General features: G+C 48.6%; 1 protein-coding gene across 2 annotated transcripts in view; it reads left to right on the top strand.

Annotated features, from left to right (window-relative positions):
• SIPA1L2 (signal induced proliferation associated 1 like 2) overlaps positions 1 to 26,195 on the top strand; it is a 219,335-nt gene extending 193,140 nt beyond the window's left edge. The window contains exons 17-22 of one of the 2 annotated variants that reach the window (XM_082672924.1): positions 388 to 607; positions 9,373 to 9,504; positions 19,651 to 19,704; positions 20,252 to 20,375; positions 21,301 to 21,382; positions 24,999 to 26,195. In XM_082672924.1, coding sequence (XP_082529050.1) covers positions 388 to 607; positions 9,373 to 9,504; positions 19,651 to 19,704; positions 20,252 to 20,375; positions 21,301 to 21,382; positions 24,999 to 25,145 — 759 coding nt within the window. In that variant the 3' untranslated portion in view covers positions 25,146 to 26,195. The remainder of the gene's footprint in view (positions 1 to 387; positions 608 to 9,372; positions 9,505 to 19,650; positions 19,705 to 20,251; positions 20,376 to 21,300; positions 21,383 to 24,998) is intronic. The other variant, XM_082672925.1, reaches the window with a different exon arrangement.
• Positions 26,196 to 26,545: the final 350 nt, after the last annotated feature.

Genomic DNA, 26,545 nt, shown 5'->3' with positions numbered 1-26,545 from the left:
TCAAGCCAGCACTAGGTGTGGTTTTGAATAACCGTTGCCTGAAATGGCAGCGTTCTGTATTTCCAGAAGCTGCCACAGCTAAAAGGTTATGGAACCTCCATTTAACATTTCAGAACAGAGCTGTGCCTGTGTAATTCGTGGTGATATTTCACAGAACGTCCAAGGAGGAAAAGAGCCAAACCCAGGAACTGCAGAAAGCCCTTGTGCTTTGCCTCGGTGACCTGCGTGCCTGGTTGTAGCATCCCTAGGCTGAGGCTTTACGCGCACCTGCTGCTCAGAGATGCTCCCACGGTGGTCCGGGACCCCCCCTAAGGCAGTCAGATGAGTTTCACGCTGTCAGCTTTCTGACATCTGTTTTCCCTTCCCTCCTCCTGTCTCAACCCCTAGTTTTCGTTCTATGGGAACCTGTCCCCGCGCCGCTCGCTGTACCGCACGCTCTCGGACGAGAGCATTTGCAGCCACCGGAGGGGGTCTTCCTTCGGAAGCTCCCGAAGTTCCATCCTTGACCAGGCCCTGCCCAGCGACATCCTGTTCAGCACCACCCCGCCCTACCACAGCACTCTGCCACCCCGGACCCAGCCGGCGCCCGGCATGGGAAGCCTGCGGAGTAAGTGCCCGGGGTGGCCCGAGCTGTCCTCGTGGGCTCTCTGGGGTGGGTCTCCTACCGGGGTTGGAGGGACTTGTTTATTCTTTAAACTATATATCATTTGGTGGTGCGTTTTCTCTTTTAGTGATTTTTGAAGGTGGTAAAAGCCCCAAAGTGGACATTTTTTAAAAGTTGAACACTACTGCCAATTTTTCAGAAAATCGAAAAACCCGTATTAAACGTTTTTAGCAGGTGAAATAGTGACCTTTATACTCAGCTCAGCTATTACATCCGTAAAGAAAGAAGTGTCTAAACCTGATAAAGAGAAAAGGGCGCCACGGTGGTAGATTTTCTGGTTGGCAACACGCGGGGAGGAAGGTTGCTTTTCTTGCCTCCTGTGTCTGTTTCTTCTTGATCTTCCAGATCTGGTGAAGGCGAAGGTGGCAGGTGGGCATCGGGACACCTGGGTCCCAGCCCTGGCTCTTCCCACGTGGTACCATGTCCCATCACTTAGATTCTGTGTCCAGTTCCCTCCAATTTATTGGCCACAGGTTGACTAGATAATTTCCAGATGATTTTCCTTCAAATCCTAAAATCTTTCCTTTTTACATAGTGTTAGTTTCCTATTAACACGTCGGTGTTGAAGCGTGATTTTTTTTTAACATTAGTTAGCTTTATTTCCTTTTTTCATAGTTAATTTCTATTGTACAGGAAGAATGAGGATTAAATCAGAAATATGTTCCTTGTCAGGGTTTTCTTAAATTTCATGGTAGAAAGCATTATCTTTAGAACCAATTTGAACTTCATAATACACATATAAGTCCCAGGCTAAATGAAATAAAAGTTCTAATAATCTTTCTAATGTTTAACATAATTGGAAATGAACCTTGTCTCATAAAATTCATAATCCATTTCTTTTTTTTTTTTTTTTTTTTGCGGTACGCGGGCCTCTCACTGCTGTGGCCTCTCCCGTTGCGGAGCACAGGCTCCGGACGCGCAGGCCCAGCGGCCATGGCTCACGGGCCCAGCCACTCTGCAGCATGTGGGATCTTCCCGAACCGGGGCACGAACCCATGTCTCCTGCATCGGCAGGCGGACTCCCAACCACTGCGCCACCAGGGAAGCCCATCTATTTCTTTAAGTAACATAATGTCCTGCCTGTTATGAAAAGTCCATTTGCCTAAATTGGAGAAATACTCCCTCTTGATAAAGGTATGAAGGTCAGACAGACATATTCTAATACCCTAATATTTCTCCAAATGTTTGTCCTTTTTTGTAAATAGGTAACTTTAATGGCCTCTTAAAGCTTTCCTAAAGCCAGTAAAACTCTATTTTCTTGCAGATGTCATATCTTCCACTTAAAAATGCTTGAGGTATGATTGTGAAATCTCAGTATAGACGTTACGGTAGTTCTTACATTCTTTCATTTGCTTCCATGTGGAAGATGCACAATTGACCCTTGAACAACAGGGATTTGAACTGTGCAGATCGACTTACACACAGACTTTTCTCCATGTAAATATCACGGTACTACGTGCTCCACGGTTGGTTGGATCAGGGGATGTGGCACCTCGGATACGGGGGCCAACTGTAAAGTACATGCAGATTTTCCACTGTGTGGGTGGTCCACGCCCCTAACAGCCACGTTGCTTAAGGGTAAACTCTCGATCCTTTTCTTAGCTTCACTTTTTTTTCTTAATAAACATCATTTACTTAGAGCGGTCTTAGGTTCCCGGCAAAAGTGAGCAGGAGGTATGCAGACTTCCCGGGTACACACCCACTGCCCCTGCAGGTGCTCAGTCTGCCCCCGACCACAGGGAACACTTGTTAGAGGATACTAACACATCTTCATCACCCAAAGTGCGTAGTTTGCGTCGCGGTTCACCCCCCCGGCGTCGTACATTCTATGTGTTTGGGCAAATGCATGGTGACGTACCTACCATTGTAGTATCTTACAGAGTATTTTCATCTCCCTAAAGAGCCTCTGTGCCCCACCTGTTCATCCCTCTCTGCCCCTCACCCCTGGTAAATCAGTGGTTCTTTTTTTACTGTCTCCATAGTGTTGTCCTTTCCAGGTGTCGTATAGTTGGAGTCTACAGGGTGTAGCCTTTCCAGAAATACATTTAATTTTCCTCCGTGGCGTGATAGCTCACTTCTTTTAGTGTTGACTTCTGTTCTATCGTCTGGGTATGCCGAGTTACCCTTTTTTAAATATTTATTTATTTATTTATCTTTGGCTGCGTCGGGTCTTCGTTGCTGCGCGCGGGCTTTCTCTAGTTGCGGCGAGCAGGGGCTACTCTTCATTGCAGTGCACGGGCTTCTCATTGCAGTGGCTTCTCTCGTTGTGGAGCACGGGCTCTAGGCACTCAGGCTTCAGTAGCTGTGGAACACAGGCTCAGTAGTTGTGGCTCGCGGGCTCTAGAGCGCAGGCTCAGTAGTTGTGGCACCCGGGCTTAGTTGCTCCGCGGCATGTGGGATCTTCCCGGACCAGGGCTCGAACCCGTGTCCCCTGCATCGGCAGGCGGATTCTTAACCACTGCGCCACCAGGGACGTCCCTGTGTCCTTGCTTAGTATGTTCAGAGGTACAATGGAAGCAGGCAGGATACACTCTCCACTATCTGGGTTAAAAACTGCCTGACTTGCCTTCATTGTCTCTTCTCCTGGGAAAAGCAGGAAGAGTGGTCCTTGCTGTTTGCGCTTCTCAGATGAAACCTTCTTATTTGGCCACGTGACTCCTCCAATTTCTAAACTTCACAACCTACTCAGAAAAAAAAATTCTCTAGGTTTGGTGGATCAAATGACAAAATATAAATAAGGGAGCCGGGAGTAATTTGAATTAATGTGTCTCCCCCAAGACACTTCTGATTCCCTCCTCCCTCCCCACCAAGAGGCTCAACTGCAGGGATCTGGTTGTCCCTGGGAGGACGCTCGCCCCTGGGACCCCTGATGCCCACACTCACCTGTGTGGTTATTATTCCTGTATCTGCTCAAGGCAGATGTCAGTCATCTTTTGCTTTCTGTGGTTTCTGGTCACTCAGCAGAGCCCCTGTGAGCAGATCTCGCTCGGAGAGTAGCTGCAACAGTCTGACCCTGGAACAAGCCAGAGAGTTGACAGGTGGGAGCTTGTGGCCAGCAGATGCCCATGATCGAGAAATGAGGACTATTTGGGGTCGCCCAGGGGTTTCTCTTAGTTTCTCAGAGACTTAGCTTCACGAGGACTTGCAGTGGCAGTTAGGTTAGTTCTGCCAGAGCGTGTAACCCTGGATGGTTTGTTAGCTACAGAGGTTGAGCAAGGATATGCAGAGGCACACGTATGCTCCTAAAGTTTCCAGGAAGCATCTGACCTTCCACTCATAGACGCTCATTTGGATCTTGTTCCTAATCTGCAGCAAGGACAGCACAGGGGAGGGTTGGCAAGTCCATCTCTTCACAGTGAGCCTCCGGAGACCTCATCGCCGCACCTTTTCTCCGTGTAATTATCAGTCACAGGCTGCTCGTTCAGACAGTTTTAGCTTTTCCAAGTCTCAAACTTGGGCCCATCTCAGAATCTCTCTTCTCCTGAGACCAGGATCTTAATCCAGGCTTGGAAGACAGATGACACTTAACAAACACATTTTAGATGTGACTCACGTCGTGATTCATATATATTTCCTGGGGGCGGTTTGGGGATCCCTGAATGTGCTGTATCATTATGTCTTCAACTTGGAGGTATAAAAATAAGACCAGCTCGAGCAACTGAAACAATTCTGAGATCTTTCTGCCTTGCATTTAGGGCCTTTGTTTCCATCATTGGTGGATTTCAGAGTAAAATTTCTTTTGAGGCCCAGGTAGAAAAAAAGAATAGGGAGTGGCCATTTTGACACACAGTTCACAGGCCCGAAAACCAGTGATATTGAAAAGCTCTCATAGTATCCTTGTCTGCTTGGGCATGGGGTTACCTGGCTTCGTTCAGTGCAGTCCCAAGCATTCGCAGGTTTAAAGCATGTTTAAAGAGAATTACTGATTTTTTACGAAATGGAGTTTTATGAAACACTCCAAGGAATGGTAGAAATCTTCCTATGTGGGTAGACTTTTAGAACAAGAGTTCTTAAATTTTGAAAAATAAAACAGGGTATTAGGACTACCCTGGTGGTGGCAGTGGTTAAGAATCCGCCTGCCAGTGCAGAGGACACAGGTTCGAGCCCTGATCCAGGAAGATCCCGCATGCCGTGGAATAACTAAGCCCGCGAGCCACAACTACTGAGCCCACGTGCCACAACTTCTGAAGCCCACGCGCCTAGAGAGAAAGCCCGCGCACAGCGATGAAGACCCAACGCAACCAAAAATAAATAATAAAAGAAAATTAATTAATTAAAAATGCCCAACAAGGTGTTAGGTTCTATATGTTCCCAAATCCTATAGTTGTGACCTAGGCCCCCCGCAAAGGATGCTCCTTGAAGTTTAAAAGCGAGTTTTAGCAGAAATAAAAGAAATTAGTGTTTTCCTTATAATTTAGTACCCACCCAAGATGCCACAGACCCCAGGTGCAGACGTAGTGGTGTGCGGCCTGCAGAAGAGTTGCCCTTGCTTCCGCTGGCCTCGCAGACAGCGTCCGTGGCCGTCGGAGGAAGAGTATATTCTCCGACTCTATGTGGCGCTTCTTTCTCTTTTTTCCAAATGTTCTCAGTCTCCTCTGTAATAAACATCCCTTGGTTTCTGGAGAGTAATTGTGAAACCACAGCTATCTGACCACCAGGAAATGCTAACAGGAAGGCTCCTCCGCGTTTAGAACAACAGCGAGAAAGTCAGACTCAATAAAGCTGGTCCCCGCGATTTCAGGGTCGGGATAAACAAACAGGAAGCCCCAAGATCGATGTCCGGGCCAGAGAGCAGAGGCCCCGGCAGCGGTGCCTGGACACCGGCTGCCCTTCAGAAGCCGCGAGTCGCTTTCTTTCCTGGGTTGGCCGGAGGAGCAGCGTGGGCTCTGGAACAGCAGTGGCTCGAGAGGACTGGCCTTGAAATAACAGGCTCTGGTACCTAAGTCGCGCCTTTTCCTCCCCATCTGGAAAGCTCAGGGAACAGCCCAGTTACAGCTGCTGTGGTCACACCAAGTGCAGGGGCTGGTTCCTGTACGTACTTTCCCAGACCCCAGAGCGGCACCAGCAGGACTCACCTGCTCCTGCCGGCCCCTCAAGAGCAGAACCTGCGCCTGTGGTCATCCCATCCCCAGGTACCGATACGGTACCTGGTGGGACCCAGAATAGAGCAGGTGCAGGGTAAACGTCAGCTGGGTGAGACCTAATGTCAGTTATAAGTATTATAAAGCATTTTTGGTGGTTTGAAGTCTTGCACCCCAAAATTTAAAAAAACGTAATTTTTTTTCCCGATTATACGATTTTCCAAGCATTGCAAAAATTTTAGGTGCTTTTTAAAAAAAAAATTTATTTTTTAATTTTTTTTTTTTACAGTAGGTCCTTGTTGATTATTTATTTTAAATATAGCAGTGTGTACGGTGCTTTTCATTTTGATAATTCAGAGAGAAACTTAGGGGAATTCCCTGATGGTCCAGTGGTTAGGACTCTGCTCTCTCACTGCCGAGGGCCCAGGTTCCATCCCTGGTCAGGGAACTAAGATCCCGCAAGCTGCACGGTGCAGCAAAAAAAAACAATACAGAGAGGAACTTAGGCGGCTCCTACTTCATTTCAGGTGACACTCCCTGGGGCTTCCCTGGTGGCGCAGTCATTGAGAGTCCGCCTGCCGATGCAGGGGACGCAGGTTCGTGCCCCGGTCCGGGAAGATCCCACATGCCGCGGAGCGGCTGGGCCCGTGAGCCATGGCCGCTGAGCCTGCGCGTCTGGAACCTGTGCTCCGCAACGGGAGAGGCCACAGCAGTGAGAGGCTCACGTACCACAAAAAAAAAAAAATATATATATATATATATATATATATATAAGGTGACACTCCTTGACACTGGTGTCGTCCTGCTTACTGAGCGACAATGCATTTGGACCTCAATCCGTGCTTTCTCGGAGCTCTCCTCCCGGAACTCCTCTTCCCCAGGCAGCTGCTGCTGGGCTGTGTCTTGGTGACTGTCACCTCCTCGGACAGGCCTCCCTCCGACATGCCGATCTTGTTCATTTGTTTCTTCCCTCTCCCCGTGTCACGTGCCGTGTAAGCTCTGTGGGGGGTGGCCTTGCCTGTCTTCCCCACTGCTCCACCCCATCCTTAGGCATACAGTAGGCATTTAACAAACACACCATAGATGGTGCAGTGGATAGTACCCCAAATAAACTCTCGAGGGAGGGAATCTTCTCCAATGTACTGAGCATCTTTGCCAGTTCTGTAGTGTCAAATAAACACGCAAGTCCCATTGACAACTCGGGGAGAGGAGTGACTGTTTACAGTAAAGAAGAAATATCCCTCCTTTTCCTTCCTGGTTCTCCATAGAAGTTGGAGGAGGTTAGAAGGATGCCCTGGGTTTGCCTCTGACTGTGACACACCCCTGCTCTGTGGGTCGCTAGGCCCACTCACTCCACACACACTCACTCTGGGCAGGAGCTTCCTGGCCACCAAACTTCAGGTTGGTCCCACACAGCGTGAGAGCTCCGATTTTTTTTTTTTTTTTTTTTTTTTTTTTTTGCGGTACACAGGCCTCTCACTGCTGTGGCCTCTCCCGTTGCGGAGCACAGGCTCCAGATGCGCAGGCTCAGCGGCCACGGCTCACGGGCCCAGCTGCTCTGTGGCACGTGGGATCCTCCCGGACCAGGGCACGAACCCGTGTTCCCTGCATCAGCAGGCAGACTCTCAACCCCTGCGCCACCAGGGAAGCCCGAGAGCTCCGATCTTTAACCCAAGATGGTCAGGGCTCCTTTGTCAGTCCCCCGTTGGGTGTTTGGGGAAGATGCTCTTTGAGCTCACGAACGCAGGAGGGACAGGAAGAGGGGACAAGGGGCTGTAGCCCAGCCCTCCTCTCTCGCTGCCTCCTCCCCTCTTGCCCTCTATTATTTTGCTGTCTGCCTTGACTCCTGTTAGAGCCAGTCAGGGCGTCGTCTGCTGGTGCTGGGGAGAAAGCAGACGGCGCACAGAATGCGTACCGGGTTTGATTTTAGGCGACACCAGAAGCTCAGGTGAAGGGTTATTTCTTTATAAAGGCAAAGAAAATCCTCAGGTTCACATTTCTTAGCGATACATGACCAAGAGACTGTACTTGCGGTAAAAATGTTCATTCAGCTGAACAATTTTTCACTCCATGCTGTTTTCCTCTCCAGTGAGGGAAGGAGAGGCAGGGGGTGAGGGACGTGCCCCATGCACACCGGCTTCCAGCTGGCCCGGGGCACCCTTCCCAGAGCTGCGACACGCACACCCCTATTCCTGACCAACTCAGCCGCAGGGAAATCAGTGGCAAAAGTAATTCCCACCTAGTCAAATAGTTTCTTTTCACTTGGTGCAGAAAACCTGCTTTAAGCAAAGCAGCTGATGTGTTTGAGAGACGGGAAGTGATTGAGGGTCCCTGGGCTTCCTGACCTTTCTCTCTGGGGCGGGGCGGGGGTGGTTGAACCTTAAATTCTGGGTGAGGACGGGACCTGGGCGGGGTCAGCCCAGCCTCTGCCCTTCGGTGCCTCCCTGGGTTCAGAGGGGTCCATCAGGAGAGAAGCAGACAAGGACAGAGGACATCACACATAGAACACGCTGGAGCACTTGGAGAGGGAGGGTGGTGGGAACGGCGTTGATAAAATACCCGTTACTGGATTCCCTTCAAGATGGAGGGGGCGACGGTTCCACCTTTAAGCAGGTTAATGTTAAAAACAGAGTGGCTTCATCGTTAGCTCTAGCCGCTGTTAGAGGTAGGCTAAGAGCTGCATGTGGAAGGTGCTGGGAAACAGAGCGTTAGGGCCCTTCAAGGCCAGATCACAGGCATCCTCTGTCCTGGTCCAGGTGCGAGCATTTCACAGTTTCCCCAAAGGATGTGGGCGCTAAAATTACAGGTGCACTTGGTTAATTACATCCCCTCCTTAATTGCGGGCTCAGACGGCCAGGTGGTCATTATTTTGATTGGTCTAATTAGTCAGATGTGTCCGCGAGCAGCTGCATACCACATTCTGGGCAGGGCCAGGAGAGGCACCTTAGAGAAGGTCCAGCCTTTGGGAAATTTGTCCACAGATGCATAATGAGTTCCTAACAACCAGTATGGCTAGTGACGAAAACGCTTCAAGTCCTGTGATGAGAGTTTAAAGAGAAGAAATGTAAAAGGTCTGTTTGCACAGAGAAAGGAAGACTAGCAAACATTCGGTGCCAGTTAGGGAGAGGGGTTTGGTTTAGCCAGTGATCGAGCTGCCTCATTATGTCAAAAGAGTCATCCAACCACCATTTTGTACGTAGCGAAATGTACAAAAGAGATCGCACCCAACCGTGTTTACAGTAGAGGCTTCAACGCTCTTCCCACGGGGGAAGTCACCCCAAGGGAAACAGGAAGAGATCCTGAGGGTGGTCAGACTGGGGTGGTGTCCTCGGGAGAAGCCCACCCGGGAGAAGCTCGCCTCTGCTTTTCTGATTCGTGGGAAGGCTCAGTCCGGATCTTGCATCCGGCCCCTGCCGGCTGGCGACCGCTCAGTGAGCCTGGAGGCCGCGGCTTTTTCACAAAGCCCCTCCTCTCGAGCACTGTGTCTCTTGGGTGACTGCGGTGGGATGTCTGTTTCTTTACTGGGACAGGAGATCTTTTACAGAAAGCTCCCTGGGCCCCTCTGAGGGCCCGGCCGGTACCCGTGCTGTGTGATCTGACTGACACTCTGGTTTTGTTTCTGTCTAGATGAGTTCTGGTTCTCCGATGGGTCCTTATCAGATAAGTCCAAGTGCGCAGATCCCGGCCTGATGCCCCTCCCGGACACGGCCACGGGGTTAGATTGGTCCCACCTCGTGGATGCTGCCCGGGCATTTGAAGGTAACGACTCACAGCCTCTGGGGCCGGGGCAGCAACACAGGGATCGTCCGGGTTAACGTCTGGATGCTCTGAGCATCTTCCAAGAGGAAAACCAGGGGATGGCTTGGGCTGAGACTGAGGGCCTTTCCTTAGGGAGAACCAGGCGCGCAGGGAAGTAGCACCGGGCAAAGGGCCCCAAACCTGCTTCCAGGTCAGGCGCCAGCTGTGACCTGGCAGGTGTCACTTGTCCTCTGACACCTGTGGGATCTAGGACACAGACTCTGTCTTTCCTCCCAGCGTGACGAGGTGAGAGAGGAGGAGAAAGCCTTTCGGAGGTCCAAGCCACCCAGACAAGCACAGGCCTAGGCCTCTGGTGGCTTGGCGTCCCTGCGGACTCTGATGTGGCCTCCTTGACCCAGCGGGTCACCCGACACGGGCCCCGGCTTCCTCCTCTAACCATGTGGTCAGGATGGCGCTGGGCTGGCTGATCTCTGGGGCCCTCTGGCTGTCACACTGCCCTCCACGATCTCTGGAGAATGTTTCTGTGAATTTAGGAGGGGAAGCTGCACCTTTTCTCCAGGCTGCAGGTAAAGGGGGCCACGGACAAGGGAGGTGCTTGCCTCCCAGGCACCCTCTGCACCTTACGTGTGGGTCCAGGGACCCCGGCGACCCGGATTCAGACTTTCTGCCATTTGTTGCTACATTCTCTCCATGACCACAGCCTCTGCACCTGGGTGACCTGTCTGAGACTCCCCTGTGTGTCTGCGTCTTCACTGCCACCCCCCAGGGATGGCCACGGCCACCTGAGTGGCCCTTTTCTCTCCCTCTCCTTTGACTCACCTGCCCTGGTCATCGGTTCCCGTCACCTGTGACGTGCAGGCTTCAGGAAAGGGATTCGGATTCCTTTCCCAGGAGGGGCAGGCGCACTTTGCAGTCAGGCTGCTGCAGGCTGTGGAGGCCAGCTGCCCTGACTGCCTGTCTAGCGAGCTGCCCTGCTAGGCCGTTTCTCTCATCAGTTGGGATCAGTGCCTCTGGTCCTAAGCACCATTTGGGGGGGAGTCTGTGGGAGGGGTGAGTCGAAAGCTCCTCTCAAGCTAATTCAGGGACACGTTAATTCAGTACAGGGACGTTTAGCTCTGGTAGATGGGGGGCGGGGAAAGTGTTGGGAAGAAACTCCTGCAGCAGGCACGGGCTATTTCTGCTCCCTTTCTAGACAGAGTACAACGGTTTGGGGTTTGCTGCTTTACAGTACTCGTCCTGTGTGGAAACTTGAGAATGCCCCCGTCTGCTTGGTAACGCAGCCTTCATTCCTCTCAACCAGAAGATGGTCAGGGTGCATTACAACAGCCCTCCGAACACTGGCCCGACGTGACCGAGCCCCAGAGGGCACGAACACAGTCTCCCCTCTGTCCAGAGCGGCCCAGGCAAGACGGAGCAGCATTGTCTCTGGCCTGTTCCGTGCACACTGTTGTCTTACTGCCCGGGGAGAGTGTAAGAACTTCCATTCTGTCTTCTCCGTTCCCCCACTGCATAGATATCAGCGTAGTGCTTACCACACTGAATTCTGCATTATTCACCTCTCTGTCTCTTCCTATTAGATGATGAGTTTCTCAAGGGAAGCCTGCTTCTTCAATTTATCTTATCTCTATTGAGCAAGTGCAGATCAAGAAAACCGAATGAGGAGAGCTCGTACAAAGGAGCCAGTAGGTCCAGAATGCACAGGGCCCTGTGCACCCTTGGGCTGTCTCAGCTCACAGCATAATTTGTAACCTCTGAGGTCCTTCTGCGTTTTGTGTCCATTTTTCTGATTTAAAACAACACATATCCCTTTGTCTCCACCCTCATTTGTGTCTTTGCCTGGCTCCCTTCCACCCCTTCCGAATAAAATCGCTGCTGTGAAGTGGAGTTTTTCAGGGAGCTGGGCTGCAGGTGGGAGGGCGAGAAAGCAAAATGGTGCAGACAGCAGTGACTGAATTGTCCATCCGGGGGGGCTGTGGTTGTGATCGCAGCCCTACGGCGGGGCTGCTGGCCTTTGGACAAGTCATTTAGCTACACGCCTTGTGCCGACACTGAGCGTTGGACACCAGTCCTCTAAGGTACATGCTTGTGTTGGGTCTCAGCCTGCTTGTCTATGCAATGAATTCCTTTCCAGAGAACCTGGAAGGCTTCTCCCAGCCCTACCCTCCAGTTCTGCAGTTCCATTCTTCAGGGTATTTCTGAGCTGGAGTTAGAGGCTAGCTGGGAGTTGGCATCGTCAGACAAAGGAGGAAGAAGCACAGACATCCCAGCTAGCCAGTGCCTCGGGGGCAGGGGTACCTAAGTTCAACCGAAAGAATGTGGGATTCTGTTTGCAGCCGGGGAGGACTTTGGTTACCTGACCTTTCTGAACTTTCCAATCAACATTTTATAGAAAATGTGACATTAGTCAGCTCAGGAAAATTCAAGAATCTGCAACTCCAGACCTTTGGCTAATCAGATTCTTTTGTATCAGTGTCAGCTCCGCTGTGACGCAAGTTGGTATGGTGGTGACCAGGCGTGATCCATCCCCTTAGCACTTTTCTGAAAAATTTATTTTATTGAAGTATAGTTGATTTAGAATGTTGTGTTAATCTCTGCTGTACAGCAAAGTGATTCAGTTTTACATATATACACGTTTTTCATATTCTTCTCCATTATGGTTTATCACAGAATATTGAATATAGTTCTCTGTGCTGTACAGTAGGACCTTGTTGTTTACCCATTCTATATATAATAGTTTGCATCTGCTAATCCCAAACTCCCTGTCCATCCCTCCTACCCCCGCCCCTTGACAACCACAAGTCTGTTCTCTCTGTCTGTCTGTTTCTGTTCCGTAGATATGTTCATTTGTGTCCTATTTTATTTTTGTTTTTGTTTTTTTGCGGTACGCAGGTCTCTCACTGCCGTGGCCTCTCCCGCCGCGGAGCACAGGCTCTGGACGCGCAGGCCCAGTGGCCACGGCCCACAGGCCCAGCCGCCCCGCGGCACGCGGGATCCCCCCAGACCGGGACACGAACCCGCGTCCCCTGCACCGGCAGGTGGACCCCCAACCACTGCACCAGGGAAGCCCTGTGTCCTATTTTAGATTCAACATATAAGTTATATGATACACTATTTGTCCTTCTCTGTCTGTCTTACTCCACTGAGTATGATAATCTCTACTTGCATCCATGTTGCTGCAAATGGCATTATTTCACTCTTTTTTATGGCTGAGTAATATTCCATTGTATATATGTACCACATCTTCTTTATCCATTCATCTGTCGGTGGACATTTAGGTTGCTTCCTTCTTGGCTACTGTGAATAGTACTGCTCTGTGAGCATAGACATCCCCTTAGCACTTTAAAGAGAAAGGTCTTCACCCAGATGACCCAGTTGCCCTGCCTGTGACATTGATCTTTTTGTACCAATTCTCAAAGCCATTTCTGAGCTAGACTCAACATCACGAAGAAACGATAGTCCAGAAAATCCCCATGTGCCTGTTAAATCATTACAAACTAATAAAGGCAGTTCAAGATGCCTTACTGAGCTCAGGGCCCTCTGGAAGAAGGCTGTGCCCATACTTTGACATGAGTAGTTAGCACATTTGAAAACAGGCTTTTAAAAAGTGGAATGTGTCTGCCTGTTTGATTGAGATACCACATATAAGTGATATCACTTAATTAGAATAAGTTATAGTAGATGAAGTCATTAACAGTTGTCATATCGTTTTCCCTAAAAGGGTATATATATATATATATATATATATATATATATATATATATATATATATATATATATATATATATATAAATAGAATTAGGACCTATTTCTAATAAAAATTAAGATTTGAGAGATACCTTCAAAGCTTAACAAAGAATATCTACTTTATTCCAAATAGTTGCATAATACTTTTTTTTTAATTGAAGTATAATTGATAGTTGATTTACAACGTTGTGTTAGGTTTAGGTATACAGCAAAGTGATTCAGTTACGTGTGTATAGAGATAGGTAGATAGATAGATAGATTCTTTTTCAGATTCCTTTCCCTTATAGATTATTACAAGATATATAGTTACATAATACTGTACCAAATAGTTACATAATACTTAATGGAAAAAAATGTTTTTAATGTTTTAAGTAGATCCCTTAAGAACAGAAACTAAACAAGGGTATCCTCTGAGACCGTGTTCTCTGATTTCGTATTGGAATCCTTGACATTTAAACAAGCAATGAAAAGAAAAAGAATAAATTTTGGAAGTAAAGAAATATTTTTAGATATGATTCTATATCTAGGAAATATTTTAAAAATCAAAAAGAAATTATTAGAGATTATAAAAGAGTAGGTAAGATATTTTAAAATATATTTCATATTTTTATAAGCCTCATTTCAAAGCATTGTTAATTTTTTCAGTTATCTATTTCTGTATAACAAACCACCCAGAAATTTATGGCTGAAGACAGCAATGGTTTGTTATGACTGATGATTCCATGGGTTGGCTAGGCTCAGCTGAGTGATTCCTCTGCTTCCTATGGTTTCAGCTAAGGTCACACATGTGGGTATATTCAGCTGGAGCTCAACTGGGTCTGGAGCCTTAAGGGACTCCACTCATGTGTCTGTACCTGGAACAGCTGGGGTCTAGCTGGACCCTTGTCTCCAGCGGGTAATTATACTTCTTCACATGTGGCTTAAGGAATCAGGAGACCATAAGCAGGAGATACACGGTGTATCAAGACCCAGAACATTATATTCACCACATGCTATTGGGCAGAGAAAGTCCGAAGGCCAGCCCAAATCCCAGGATGGAAGTAGGCTCTTCCTTCTGGTACGAGGGGTGGCATGTGCGCACAGCCACCTTTGCAGACAGCCTTCCACTTAGCAGTCATAAAGAACACCTTAGGTACATCAGCAAGATCAAATTATAAATTCCTTGGGAGTTAGCCGTCATTAGAATTATAATGAGAGAAAAGCACTGGACACTTTGATACCTGCAAAGTCGTAATATATGAAAGGACAGGAATGGATAGAAAGCACATGGGAAAGAGGAGAGCCCTTCCTGAGTTAATTCACAGACTTCATACCATTTCAGTTCACATATCTAAAGGATATTTGCCTCCATTTGGAAAACAGATGAACGATGGTCAACAAAAAAGTTTATTATAAATCAATATCAGTAAAGCAGCATAACAACGATTCAGAAGATAGAAATGAGTCCTTTTGAAGGGAAAAAAAAGAGCCCAGGCTGAAATCTGCGTATATTTAAGAGTGAGATGGGAGTGGAATTTATGTACTCCATTTGGATTGAGGAATTAGAAAAGTCAATTCTAGAAAAAGTAAAGACAGAAAGATTAATGTTTTGGAAGCATGCCAGTGCCATAATTATGGAGTAATGAGAGAACATACAAAATGTCATATGACCAGATAAAGGTATTTAAATATTTAGATCTTTTATGAACCTGGACGAGAACATTAACATAAAAGGGGAAGTAGGGGAACATGGGAAAGATTTGTAATAAATGTGATGGATGAAACCAGGGTATCTCCAGTGAATGAAGGAACATGACCCCCCAGAAATGCCAAACGCCCGATAAGCAAACGGTCAAGTCCTGTGTCGCACAGTCCAAAAGATGGATTATACAGTAGATAAGGACTTGAAAAGTGTTCAACCACACATGTAAATGCAAACAGTAACGAGGTACCAGCTCACATCCCTTGAGTATGAAAAACGATGCAGCAGCTCTGGAGAGCGATGAAGAATGCTCACAGCTGGTATCGTTATAAAGATTATAAAAGGATCCGTCTTTGCGTTCAAGCGATATGACAGTACGTAACTAGAGCCAGAAAATGTACCCCCCCTTTGACCAGCAATCTCATTCCTGAGAATTTGCTTGCTGCCAGTCATTTCAAAGAATAGAAAAGCTTCCAACAGAGAAATGCTATGCAGCATTGTTCAAAATTAATTAGTAAGTGAATAGATAGGTCATGCAGCTCTACTCCAAAAACCAGTGTCTAAACATTGAGAACTCCTTCACACGCTTGGGAGAGAGAAGGTGACTCAAGTGCCAAGTGCGATTCCCACCACAGCCCGCGCCCCTCACTGCCCTCTCCTGTGACAGGTTGGAAAACTGGCCGAGTCCCAGTTCTGGCTTGTTGTCACGTGGGCAGTTGTTATGTTTAGGGGGGAAGGGTGAGATGTGACCTTCGGCCCATCAGACCTCCTACACAACACCTGTCATCAATGTTAGGCACTGAGACCATCATCTGTCACTTCCCTTATGACCTAAAATAATGTGAAGTATAGAGGGACCGAATGACAGAGAGCGGTCCCATGCCCCCAATATGGTCAAGTGAACAAACCCAACTAGCAAAGCTCGCTGTGGGGCGGACAGTGAAGCCGGGGAAGGGAAGAGTGGAGTGTCTTGAAAAGTTCTAGGATTTAAAGTAGTTCTCTTATCAAAATATCAGAGGTTGCCAGTTGGTGTGTTCTCCGGCATTTGTTGAGTGGATGATGTTGTCTTAAGTGGAAACAGGTGTCAAAGGCAACGTTCTAAACTGGTGATTGGAGACTCTGCGTGTCAGCGTCGCGCATGCGTCCCCACAGGCCTTTCCTCGCCTCGGGATTTCAGCTCTCTCCCGCTGGTGGTAACTGTTGCAAGTGGATGTGTGTGTGCTCGTGACACGTGCAGAATTAACTCATTTGTCAGGCACTGCCGTGGGAATGAAATATTCCCCATAAGTGTATTTTCTGAAAAAATGGAAGTTTACACTGCCCTTGGTTTCTTAAACAGAGCTCAATAAGCAACATGTTTATGATGAGAACTTGTTCGGTTCTGAAGCTTCAGCTTAAATTTGATGAAGTTGTTAGTTACTGTTATTTAATCACCACGTGCATATAAGCATAAACAAAATGGTGCATACGGTAAGACTCCTCAGGTTTAAAAAAACAGGAAAGAAAAGAAACATGACAGCTACTTAGATGAAAAATGCACCGTTAATTTACTATAGTAAATTGACTTAAATTCTCTCAAAAGTAGGAAAATTGTTGCGGACCAGACAACAGTACTTGTATCTTAAAGAATAAATCCAGAGCTTTTCTTTGTTCATTACTCAGATTCTAGACCATTACCTTGCGTCGTTCATCAGTAGACTGCAAAAGGCTAAACCAAGGTACTTCATGTTTAAAAATGTTTTTTTTCCTGGCGGTCAGTTAAATAAGCTACAATTGGATAAGCCCAGTTGTCAGAAACAGAACCTGTGATTTTCTACCTGTAGCTAGAGAGCCCCAGCTTTTCTGTAATTTGTAGCTGTAGTAAAGACATATTAGAACAGCCTCGTTTGTGGAAATGGGTTTAGTTTAATTTAGCCTCACACCCGCGTGTCTCGTATGGCGTACATCGGGCATACATGCTCCTGTTCTACACCCTCGGCAGACATGGCTAGTTGATCAGAGCACCCGTCAAACATTCTCCTGTTCTACACCCTCGGCAGACATGGCTAGTTGATCAGAGCACCCGTCCCTCCCGATTCAGGCCTGGACTTACGGGTCTCTGACATTGCTCCACGCAGCTTGCCTGGAGTCGAAGGGGTTATTTGCAGGCCACTGTTGTGCCCTGTCAGCTCTAGATTGATACGGAATAGTCTGCTGACTGTTCACCCTCTTGTTTAGCGCTAAATGCACTAAAATAAGAAGCCGACAGTAAACAGCAAGGTCCTGCTGTGTAGCACAGGGAACTATATTCAACGTCCTATAATCAACCATAATGGAAAAGAATATGTACATAAAACTGAATCACTCTGGTACACAGCATTGTACATCAACTGTACTAATCAAAAAAACAAATTTTAAAAAAGAAACGGACATTGAAATCAGGTTTTTTGAAGATTCTTTCAGGGGAAGGATTGTTTCACGTGTAAGCCACGCCCTTATGGCCCCTCTTAGCCAGATTTGCTTGCACGGGAAAGAACAGAAAGGGAAAAACCAAGCAGTGTGGGTGACTGGAAACTGTGCTCACCAGTTACATTGGAGTTCATACTCCGAGCCTCCCTTTTCTTACAGTTTTGTCTGTGCCTTTCGGTTCCATGTCAGTGATCACTTTGGTTACTGAACATTTATCATTACAGAAATAAGCTGTGGAGGAAGAAAGCGCCCACTGGAAACTTGTCACTAAGATTAGCTCCTTGACAAAGGAGTCTAGTGTCTGTACTTAATCAAGTAGCTTTCTGGTTGCATTTCGACCTCCCAGGCTTGTCAGATTCCAAGTGAAACCCTCTTTGTGGAATTACATTGTTGGCAAAACTATTTCTGGCTTCTTGCCTCCTGACCGGTGGGACCTTGTTTCTCCCCAGAGAATGTTTGAATGGCTGCCAGTAGCCAGTTCTGTTTCTTCAAATATGTGGGTACTTTGTCAATTAAGGTAAAAATAGATGAAGCGGGCTAAGACGTTTTCATTGAGATATTTAGACTTGACCATCAGAACCAAGTATATTAAGAAAGATACAAGCTAACCAGATTATTACCGGGTTGCATAAAATGTGGATGAGTCAATGAGACTCTTTTAAAAAGTGAGAAGAATAAGTTCTTTTCTTTCACTCCTTTTGCCATAGTTAAATTCACTGTGGAATAAAAAATGCCTCTGCTGTTGATTTTTTTTTTTAACTGGGAAGCATTCCCTGCTTTGGGGCCATCACAGAACAGAGGGTTATCTTGGACGCTCCGGTAGACCAGACCCTCTACCCCTCCCCAGGGCCACTCACCCCCGGCCTGTGTGCCCCGTCCTTCCTGCCCACCTCTGCTGGCCATCAGGTGTAAAAGTAGGCAGTGCCCGAGTTATGCTGTTCATCTTAATTAAATTACAAATTATTTCATCAGATGCAAAACCCCTACTAGTCTGTACCAAGTTGGGAGCTTGGTTGTCTCTCAGGAGTGTATAGTTACGGAAGGTCTCTCATCCTGTAGAAGGTGCGAAGCGTGGAGAAGGGCCCCTGAAAGCTTTACAGGAATGTCGGTTGAGGACAGCTGCGTACCTGTCACGGGTGTTGAGGTGTCACGACAGAGGAAAGGGACACATGGCTGGGGAGCCTACGATCGATCAGGCGGGGTGCTCAGCACAGCTCTGAGAGGGCCCGGACTCTGTGGGTGCCCCCGGCCCCTCCGCCATCCTCTCTGACTAACGGGATGTGCGTGACCCTCCAGAATCCAGACGAGCAGGTAGCCTCATTAGGAGAGGCGTCCAGCAGCCAGCGGGAGACAGAGGGGGATAAATTAAGATCAGAGCACCCCTGACACGGCCCCCCGTGCGATTTCCCAGCCATTAATCAAATCACGTGAAAAAGCCACTGCAGCACTAACGCACCTGCCATATCCCTCGGATCCCAAGTGTGGCTGCGCTCGGGTACCCGGGGGTGGGGGGGTGGGTGCTGGATGACTAGATGTGTCCCTGGTTCTCCCCTGTACCTTTTGCTTGAAAGCAGGATTTCTCTGCGTGCCATTCAGCATTTCTGGGCCAGCGTTCTTGTGTCAGAGCTCAGCGCCCAGAGCTGGGCCAGTCTGGTTCCCGTTCTGAAGAACATCACATTCCCTTTCCTGCCTAGCTCTTGAGACATTGGATGTGAAGTCACTGGTGCCAGGAACAGAAATGGCCCCGTGCTAAGGAGGGCTAGTCGAGCCGATCGTTGCTCTTGCTGCTGTAAACACTGCAGATCTTCCTCTAAGGGTTTTAGTGAGAATATGCAGCTAATCTCTCTCACCACCACTATCTTACCTTCAGGGAGCTGGTCATTTAAGCAAACCCCAAATGGTCACGCCTTGCTGCAGCTGGATTGGCACGTGTGTGGCACGCCACTTACCATTGTTGTGTCACGACAGCCGTGCGTCCGGCCAGGACCAGGACACGTGAGACGTACCATCTCTCCACACTCTTTGGCGATGCATAATACTATACTGTCTCTCGGGGCAGTTCCTGGCTTGGTACAACACATGCACACAGGCAGACATGTACACACACTTACACACATGCAGATGTGCACACTGGCACACGTGTACACATGTGCCCCTCACACACACACACACACAGCTGTATTTCCATCACCTGAGCCTGATGTGGGCCCCCAGAGGCTCTCAAGTGAAGAGAGATATCACTGTTCAAAAGAAAATTCTAAATCTTATTTCAGGTCTTGACTCAGATGAAGAACTTGGGCTACTCTGTCACCACACGTCCTATCTAGGTGATTGTCTGGGGCTGTTTGTGGGGTCTCCATCCTCCGTAACCTTTTCTTTCTGTTTCATTGTCTGCACGTCTGCATGGTTATGGAAGCACGGAGGGTCGGGGACGCACAGGGTGACGTGTCCGGGCCACTGTGTCTCGAGGAAGCTCTCCGGCTTCGGGGAGAGCTTGAGGAGAGGTCCCTCTCCTTGGTTCTGTGAATCAGTCATGTCGTCCCCCGACACCGTTCTTTCACGCCCAGCCAGCAGCTTGGGCATTTCTTGGGATGTGGACAGAAGAAGGGCTGGCTCTAGCCAATCCAGTGTCTGCTCCTTGCTCCCCCGGCTGTGACGTGAGTGTGCCGTGCAGCCCAGATGGACGGCCGGTCTGAATGCTTTCCGACTGTCAGCAGCTTGCCTGAGTTTGTTCTTCTTTGTTTTGTTTCACACAGGGCAGTAACTGACTGGGGGGAGGGGAAGGTTTTATTTAGCAACTATTCATTTCCACGAAGAAACGGTGCCTGGCGGCTATTACTAATGCTTCTTTCTGTGTGTGTCTCCCATCCCCAGACCAGAGAGTGGCATCCTTCTGCACCCTGACAGATATGCACCCCGAGCAGGACCTGGAAGGGGCCCAGGAGCTGCCTTTATGTGTCGATCCTGGCAGTGGCAAAGATTTCATGGACGCCGCTGGGTATGTGACTCCTGTGGACCGCCTCCCTCCCGTGTCCCGGGCCCCAGTTGTTAACAGGGATTCAGCTCAGCCCCGGCCACAGCCAGGAAACCATTTCCACCTGCCTTCCCCAGCCCTTCAGGACCCAGAGAAGGGACCGAGCGGGCGCTGCCGGGTGGATGGAGCTTGGCAGCATAACTGCTGTGCTCCGCGGGAGGGTCCTGCCAAGACGTGTAGTCAGTGCCCTTGGCGGTGAGGCTCTCGGGCCGGGTGGGAGGGTGTGACGCCCGGTCAGCATCTGCTGCCTGATGACTGCAGCGGCATCAGACGGGGGTACCTCGTTGACCGTCCTCCACCTGCCGAGGGCACGGTCCCGCCCACCAACCCTGGTCCCGCCCCCAGCCCCACGGCTCTCACTGAGGGGTGCCGAGAGCGAGCCGTCTCTACCCGTGTTCTCGGCGTGCTCGTCACCCACAGAGCATATGTTCCTTCAGTGTCACCCACGCCTAATTCCAACTTCTCTGTCAACTCGAGTTATCAACAACTTGCATGTTCATCTTGGTGGTGAGCCTCTTGATACTTCCTTAACAGAGAAAGGCAGATTTGGGGAAACTGAGTCTATATTTGGTTCTCAGGACTTCGTTCTGGTCTGCCTAATCTCAGCTGCTAACTGCATGTCGATCACCCATCTTTTGCTTTCTTACCAATGTGTATGCCTGTAGAGATTCTGAATCCCCTTTTAAATCAAAAGCGACCCAGGAGGGATTTTTCCACCAAAGCAGCAGTGCGTTCACTTTCGACATCCGACATAATCTTATTTATTTCCTTGCGGGGCTCTAAGCGCACCATAGAATGTTTTACGTGAAAACTTTACCAACGAAAACTCTCGACTGCGGTGTCGACTTCAGCGCGCTTGGGTCTTTCTAAGTCTTTCCTTCCTTGCTAGAGGGCGGTCTCCATCCACACTGACCGGGAAAGTCAACCAGCTAGAGCTGATTCTTCGGCAGCTGCAGACCGACCTTCGGAAGGTAAAGTAATCGATTGGAAGCCCGTGCTCCGAACTCTTTCTCTCACACAATCAACCATTTTTAACTATTAGGAATAAAAAAAAAAAAAAGACACTCAAGAAAGATAACTGCCCTAGTCAAAACCCAACAGTAAATGGAAACGGAGACTCCTGAGGTCTGATTCCATCTTCCTGCCCACAGCTACTGTATTTCATTGTAGGGGACACAAGGTCCTGTAGATTGGACTGAATGAGGTTGAGCCCTGGATGGCCAGTCTTCAGGATGAGGCAGAAATGCAGCAGGCTAGCGTTTTTCAGTTCAGTGAGTTTTCAGTTGCACCAACATTTATGAGCTGACCTAAGAAGAGTTAGTGGCTGTCAGGAAGCCTGGGCTCCCCAAGCTGCTTCCTCCTACTGAGTCAGCGTCCGCTCTGCCCATCACCCTGTGCGAGCTTGGTCCTCAAAAGATGTGAAGTCATTCATTCCACAGACATTTGCTGAGCTCTTTCTGGATCATCAGCACCGTGTTATCAGTAGCCGCTTTGCTATCCGGGGAGATGGAATGGAGGGCTGTAGCTGGAGGGTGATGGTGAGGCCGGGAGGGGCCGTGGGCAGGGTTTTGTTGGTGGAAGAAGGGAGAGGTGACAGCTGGCATGAACGCTGGTGGAGATGATCCATTTGGGAGGGAAATAATGTCCTGAGCCTAACAAGGAGGGAGCTGGCCTGGATGGGAGTAAGGACCGTCCACGCATAGTTACCAGAGCAGAGTGTGTGTGTGTGTCCGTGTGCATGCGTGCACACATGCATTCATACACGAGTACAGGCCTACCTCAGAGAGATTGCAGGTTTGGTTCCAGACCCCTGCAATAAAGTGAATATCACAATACATTGGATCACATGAATATTTTGGGCATATAAAAATTATGTTTGTGGTATACTGTAGTCTGTTATGTGTGCAATAACATGTCTATAAGAACAATGCACATACCTTAATTAAAAAATACTTCTTATGCTAAACAATGCCAAAACAATTACAGCACGTTGAAGATCACAGATCGCCATAACAAATGTAATAATAATGAAAAAGTCTGGGGTATTGGGAGAATTACCAAGCGTGACACAGAAACATGAAGTGAGCAAATGCAGTTGGCAAAGTGGCGCCGACGGACTTGCTCAGTGCAGGGTTGCCACAAACCTTCAATTTGTAAAACACTGGTATCTGCAAAGCAAGGTATGGCTGCAGCCCAAACAGAGACAGTTGGCAAAGTTCCCCTCTGGTTGTTTCTTTATTGCAGAGCTGAGGGTGAGCGATGGGAAGGAGGGTGAGAGATTTAAGGATGGAGGGTAAGGTGTAGAGTGGAGGATAATTGGACCAGATGTATTTGGTAAGACTGCGGCATAAGTTAGGTATTTTCCTCCAGTGTGGGTGACCAGCTGTCCCAGCTTGCTTGGCACGGAGGGTTTCCCAGGACACAGAACTTTCAAAGCTGGCACTAAGCACGTCCCAGACCAGCTGGGCCAGCTGGTCACCCTGTCTCCAGATGTAGGTGTAGAAAAGTTAGAGGGTTGAACTTAACCAATATTCGATTTCAGACAAGAATTAAGACCAGCAGTGATAGACAAGGACCATTCAGTGTGTATAGGATGTGATTAAACTGAGGGACTCAGAGTCTAAGGTGGGTGAGAAGGAATAATGTCATCACAGGGGGTGTCAGTGGACGCTGACAATAAGGTAAGATTGGTAGATTAGATCATTTTTGGAGGGGTGGATACTGGAGAAATTATTTTAGAAAGACAGGAGGTGGTGGTCAGGCAGTGGGAACTTGAAGCATTTAGGAAGATGTGCGGTTATCAGTAATAGATTCAAGGTACAGGCAATGGCCCCAGGAGGGGGGGTGAGGAGGGCAGTCTTCGAGGTCACAAAGAGACTGAATCAGGTGGAACATCTACGGCGTCTTAAGATCATCAATAAGCATGAGGGATGGAGGAGGAAAGAAGAAAGGTGAACCACATTCTAGAATCTTCCATGATGGGAGGGAGTGGAGATATAGTCAACCATGGCAAAGAGCAGGGGTGGCAGGTCTTACAGCCCATGTCAGGCTTCTCACGGGAGCTGGGATTTTAGGGGAGAGCAGTTACCTGCACCGGGCAGCTGGGGCGAGGTGTTGACCTGGCAGCCTCCAGGTCCTGTGCTCTTCAGAACAAGCCCTTGTCCCCAGGAGAGAGTCAAGACTCATGTCTAGCTGAAGATAAAGGGAATATCCGGGGAAAAGCTTGAGAGTTTAGCAGGTTTCGGTGACACAGGATGCATTCCATGGGTGGAGTTAAAGGGTCAAGGGATCAGGAGAGGTGGGCAGCTGAGCCGCAGCAGGGCCCTGGGGATGTCTGAGCCGTGTTGGGAATGAGAGCCCTGGGGCCTGGGGCGGCCAGGAGCTTGAACCTCTTGTGACTGAGGGAAGTGGGCTGAGTCAGCAATGAGTTCTAACACCAGCCTCCACTTGGGACCGGTGTCTTTGGTCGAGAGGTGAGAAGGGACAGGAAATAGCAGCAAAGCTCGAGGGCAGGGCCAGACATGCCGAGGGGGCCAATCTCCTGAAGAGTCTTAGCCCCCGGCTCACCCACACGGCCGTGGGCACAGGGCTGCAGGTGCATCTGTGGAGTTAGCCATCAAGTCATCTCCCACCGCCACTGTGACAGTGACCCCCCTCTCTCTGTCTGGGGCAAGACATCCCTTTCAGCGTCTGGGAGCTCAAACTTGTGTTGTACGTTTTCTGTTACTGTCTATTGGAAACTCCAGGTCTGATTCTTATGAAAAATCTTTTTTTTTTCTTATTACTATTTATTTTCGGCTGTGTTGGGTCTTCATTGCTGAGTGCGGGCTTTTTCTAGTTGCGGCGAGCGGGGGCTACTCTTCGTTGTGGAGCACGGGCTCTAGGCACGTGGGCTTCAGTAGTTGTGGCACGTGGGCTCAGTAGTTGTGGCTCGCAGGCTCTAGAGCGCAGGCTCAGTAGTTGTGGCGCACGGGCTTAGTTGCTCCGAGGCATGAGGGATCTTCCCAGACCAGGGCTCGAACCCGTGTACCCTGCGTTGGCAGGTGGATTCTTAATCACTGCGCCACCAGGGAAGCCCCTGAAACATCTTGATAATTTGTACATAGTTTTTAGTGGCACCCTTTGAAGGTCATTAGGGAAATACACTGTCCCAGGAAAGCTTTAAGATGAGATGAGCTCGTGATAAACAAGCCCAGGATCAGCGGCTATGCTGATTCCGACTTGTCCAGTAAGGAGCTGCACCCGGGAAGCTCTGCCCTCCTGTCCAAGGCTATACCTTTTCCCAGGCCCCCTTTTTCAGAGAAAGGATAGTATAGACTGTGGTTAATCACCTTCCCGTATAACAGCTGTCTCGCTTCCTGCTGGGAACAAAGTGGGATGAAAGGAAAGAATATTCTGAGTTACTCGTCCCCACCCCCCTGTTTTTGGCAGAAACTAGAGCGGGCAATCAGATTCCCTCTCGCCTCAAGAAATAAATAAGTAAATCAGTAAAAAAAAAAAAAAGGGTAGAAGCGTTCGGACCGCAGCTGGGAGGAGAGAGCGTGTCCGGCAGATGCATGACCATCTGTTTCCACCCCCTTCCCCCAGGAAAAGCAGGACAAGGCCGTGCTGCAGGCCGAGGTGCAGCATCTGAGGCAGGACAACCTGCGGCTTCAGGAGGAGTCGCAGACGGCCACGGCCCAGCTGCGCAAGTTCACGGAGTGGTTCTTTAACACCATCGACAAAAAGCCGTAACCTGAGCGCCGCCCACCGGGGGCCCCGGGGAAGCCCGGGGGCCCTTCACAGTCGCCAACATGTGGTTTCTCGCTGTGCTTCCAGCCCACCGTCTGTGCTTGCTGTCCCACTCTGTCTAGCACCACGCCCCCAGCAGCACAGGGAGCCGCCGTGTGACCGCGGAGAGCAACGCTCGTGAAGATGAATGAATGTAACGCTGGTGTCAGTGTGGCCCTCTGAGGCTCTGCTGAAACGGAGCTCTGCGTGGGCTTCCCTCCTGAGGGACGAGGGCTGGGTTTTATGTCCTATATATCAGGTGACTTGGTAGAGATATTAAAACAATTGACCATAGCTTGGGCTTTAGAATTGTAAAATAAACATGAGAACAAATAATCAGACATATACTTTAATGTTAAAGGTGCTCTATTTTTTTGGATGTACAGTAGTTTTTATTTCTACAGCCACATTATCATAGCAATAAGAAAGAGGCAGGGGAAATAGTTGGAAAAGCCGTGTCGGGAGGGGGACAGAAAAAGCACTGATGTGTCTAACACGAGTTCAAATGCAGTTCCTTTAGAGACTTATTTATTTGCAGGAGCAAACGGTGCCTGAATATTAACAGTGTTCTGATTAAAAAAAAAGAAAAGAAAAGATACATATGCCTTGTAAATGGCTCACTGAGTAGTTACTTCAACTCTTAGTTCACTTTTGTATAGTTAATGCTCTGTTGGAAAAAAAGAGTCAACCTGCTTACTTACGAGAGCTCCCCTGTGTGCCATGAGCCAGCAGAATCGCTTGTACGATGCCAAATTTGTTTTATCTTTGTACAGAAGCTTTGATGAAGTGTCTTGTATTTAACCCCTTATTTAAGCTTATTTAACCTTAAATTGTTAATTTTATAAACGTTGGTTTCACCTGCACTACTCTGGAGGGCGGTGTAGGTAGCAGCGGGCTCAGCAAAGGCTGAGCTTGCCCAAGCAGAGTGAGGAGTGGGGCAGGACCTTCCTTCTAACAACTGGATGCTGCTAGTAACAAGTTGTTTGTATTGCTTTACCATTTTTAACTGTTCTATTTGAGATGAACGTACATTTTGCTTTTTTAATAAATGTTTAAAAGAGTCCACACAAGGAACAGTGTTGTCAGGTGAATGTAGACTTTGGGGTTCTCATATGTCCACCATCTGACTGTATGAGTATTTATTCCTGGTAATTTAGGACCTTAATCTGTACTGAGTACTACTGAGCCTTCTTACAGAATCCCAACCTGATTTAAAGTAAAAAGTTACTAGTACTGAGTAACGGCTGCCACGTGCCAGACACCGTCCTCTGCACTTCTCACAGATCTCACTGACTCCTAACAGTATCCTTACTAGGTGGGTGCCGGGATTCCCATTGTACAGCTCAGTAAATGGAGGCTAAAGT

Source organism: Grampus griseus, assembly GCF_964374135.1.
Source record: "Grampus griseus genome assembly, chromosome: 16".
NCBI classification, from domain to species: domain Eukaryota; kingdom Metazoa; phylum Chordata; class Mammalia; order Artiodactyla; family Delphinidae; genus Grampus; species Grampus griseus.
This window is presented reverse-complemented; position numbering and strand designations above follow the sequence as displayed.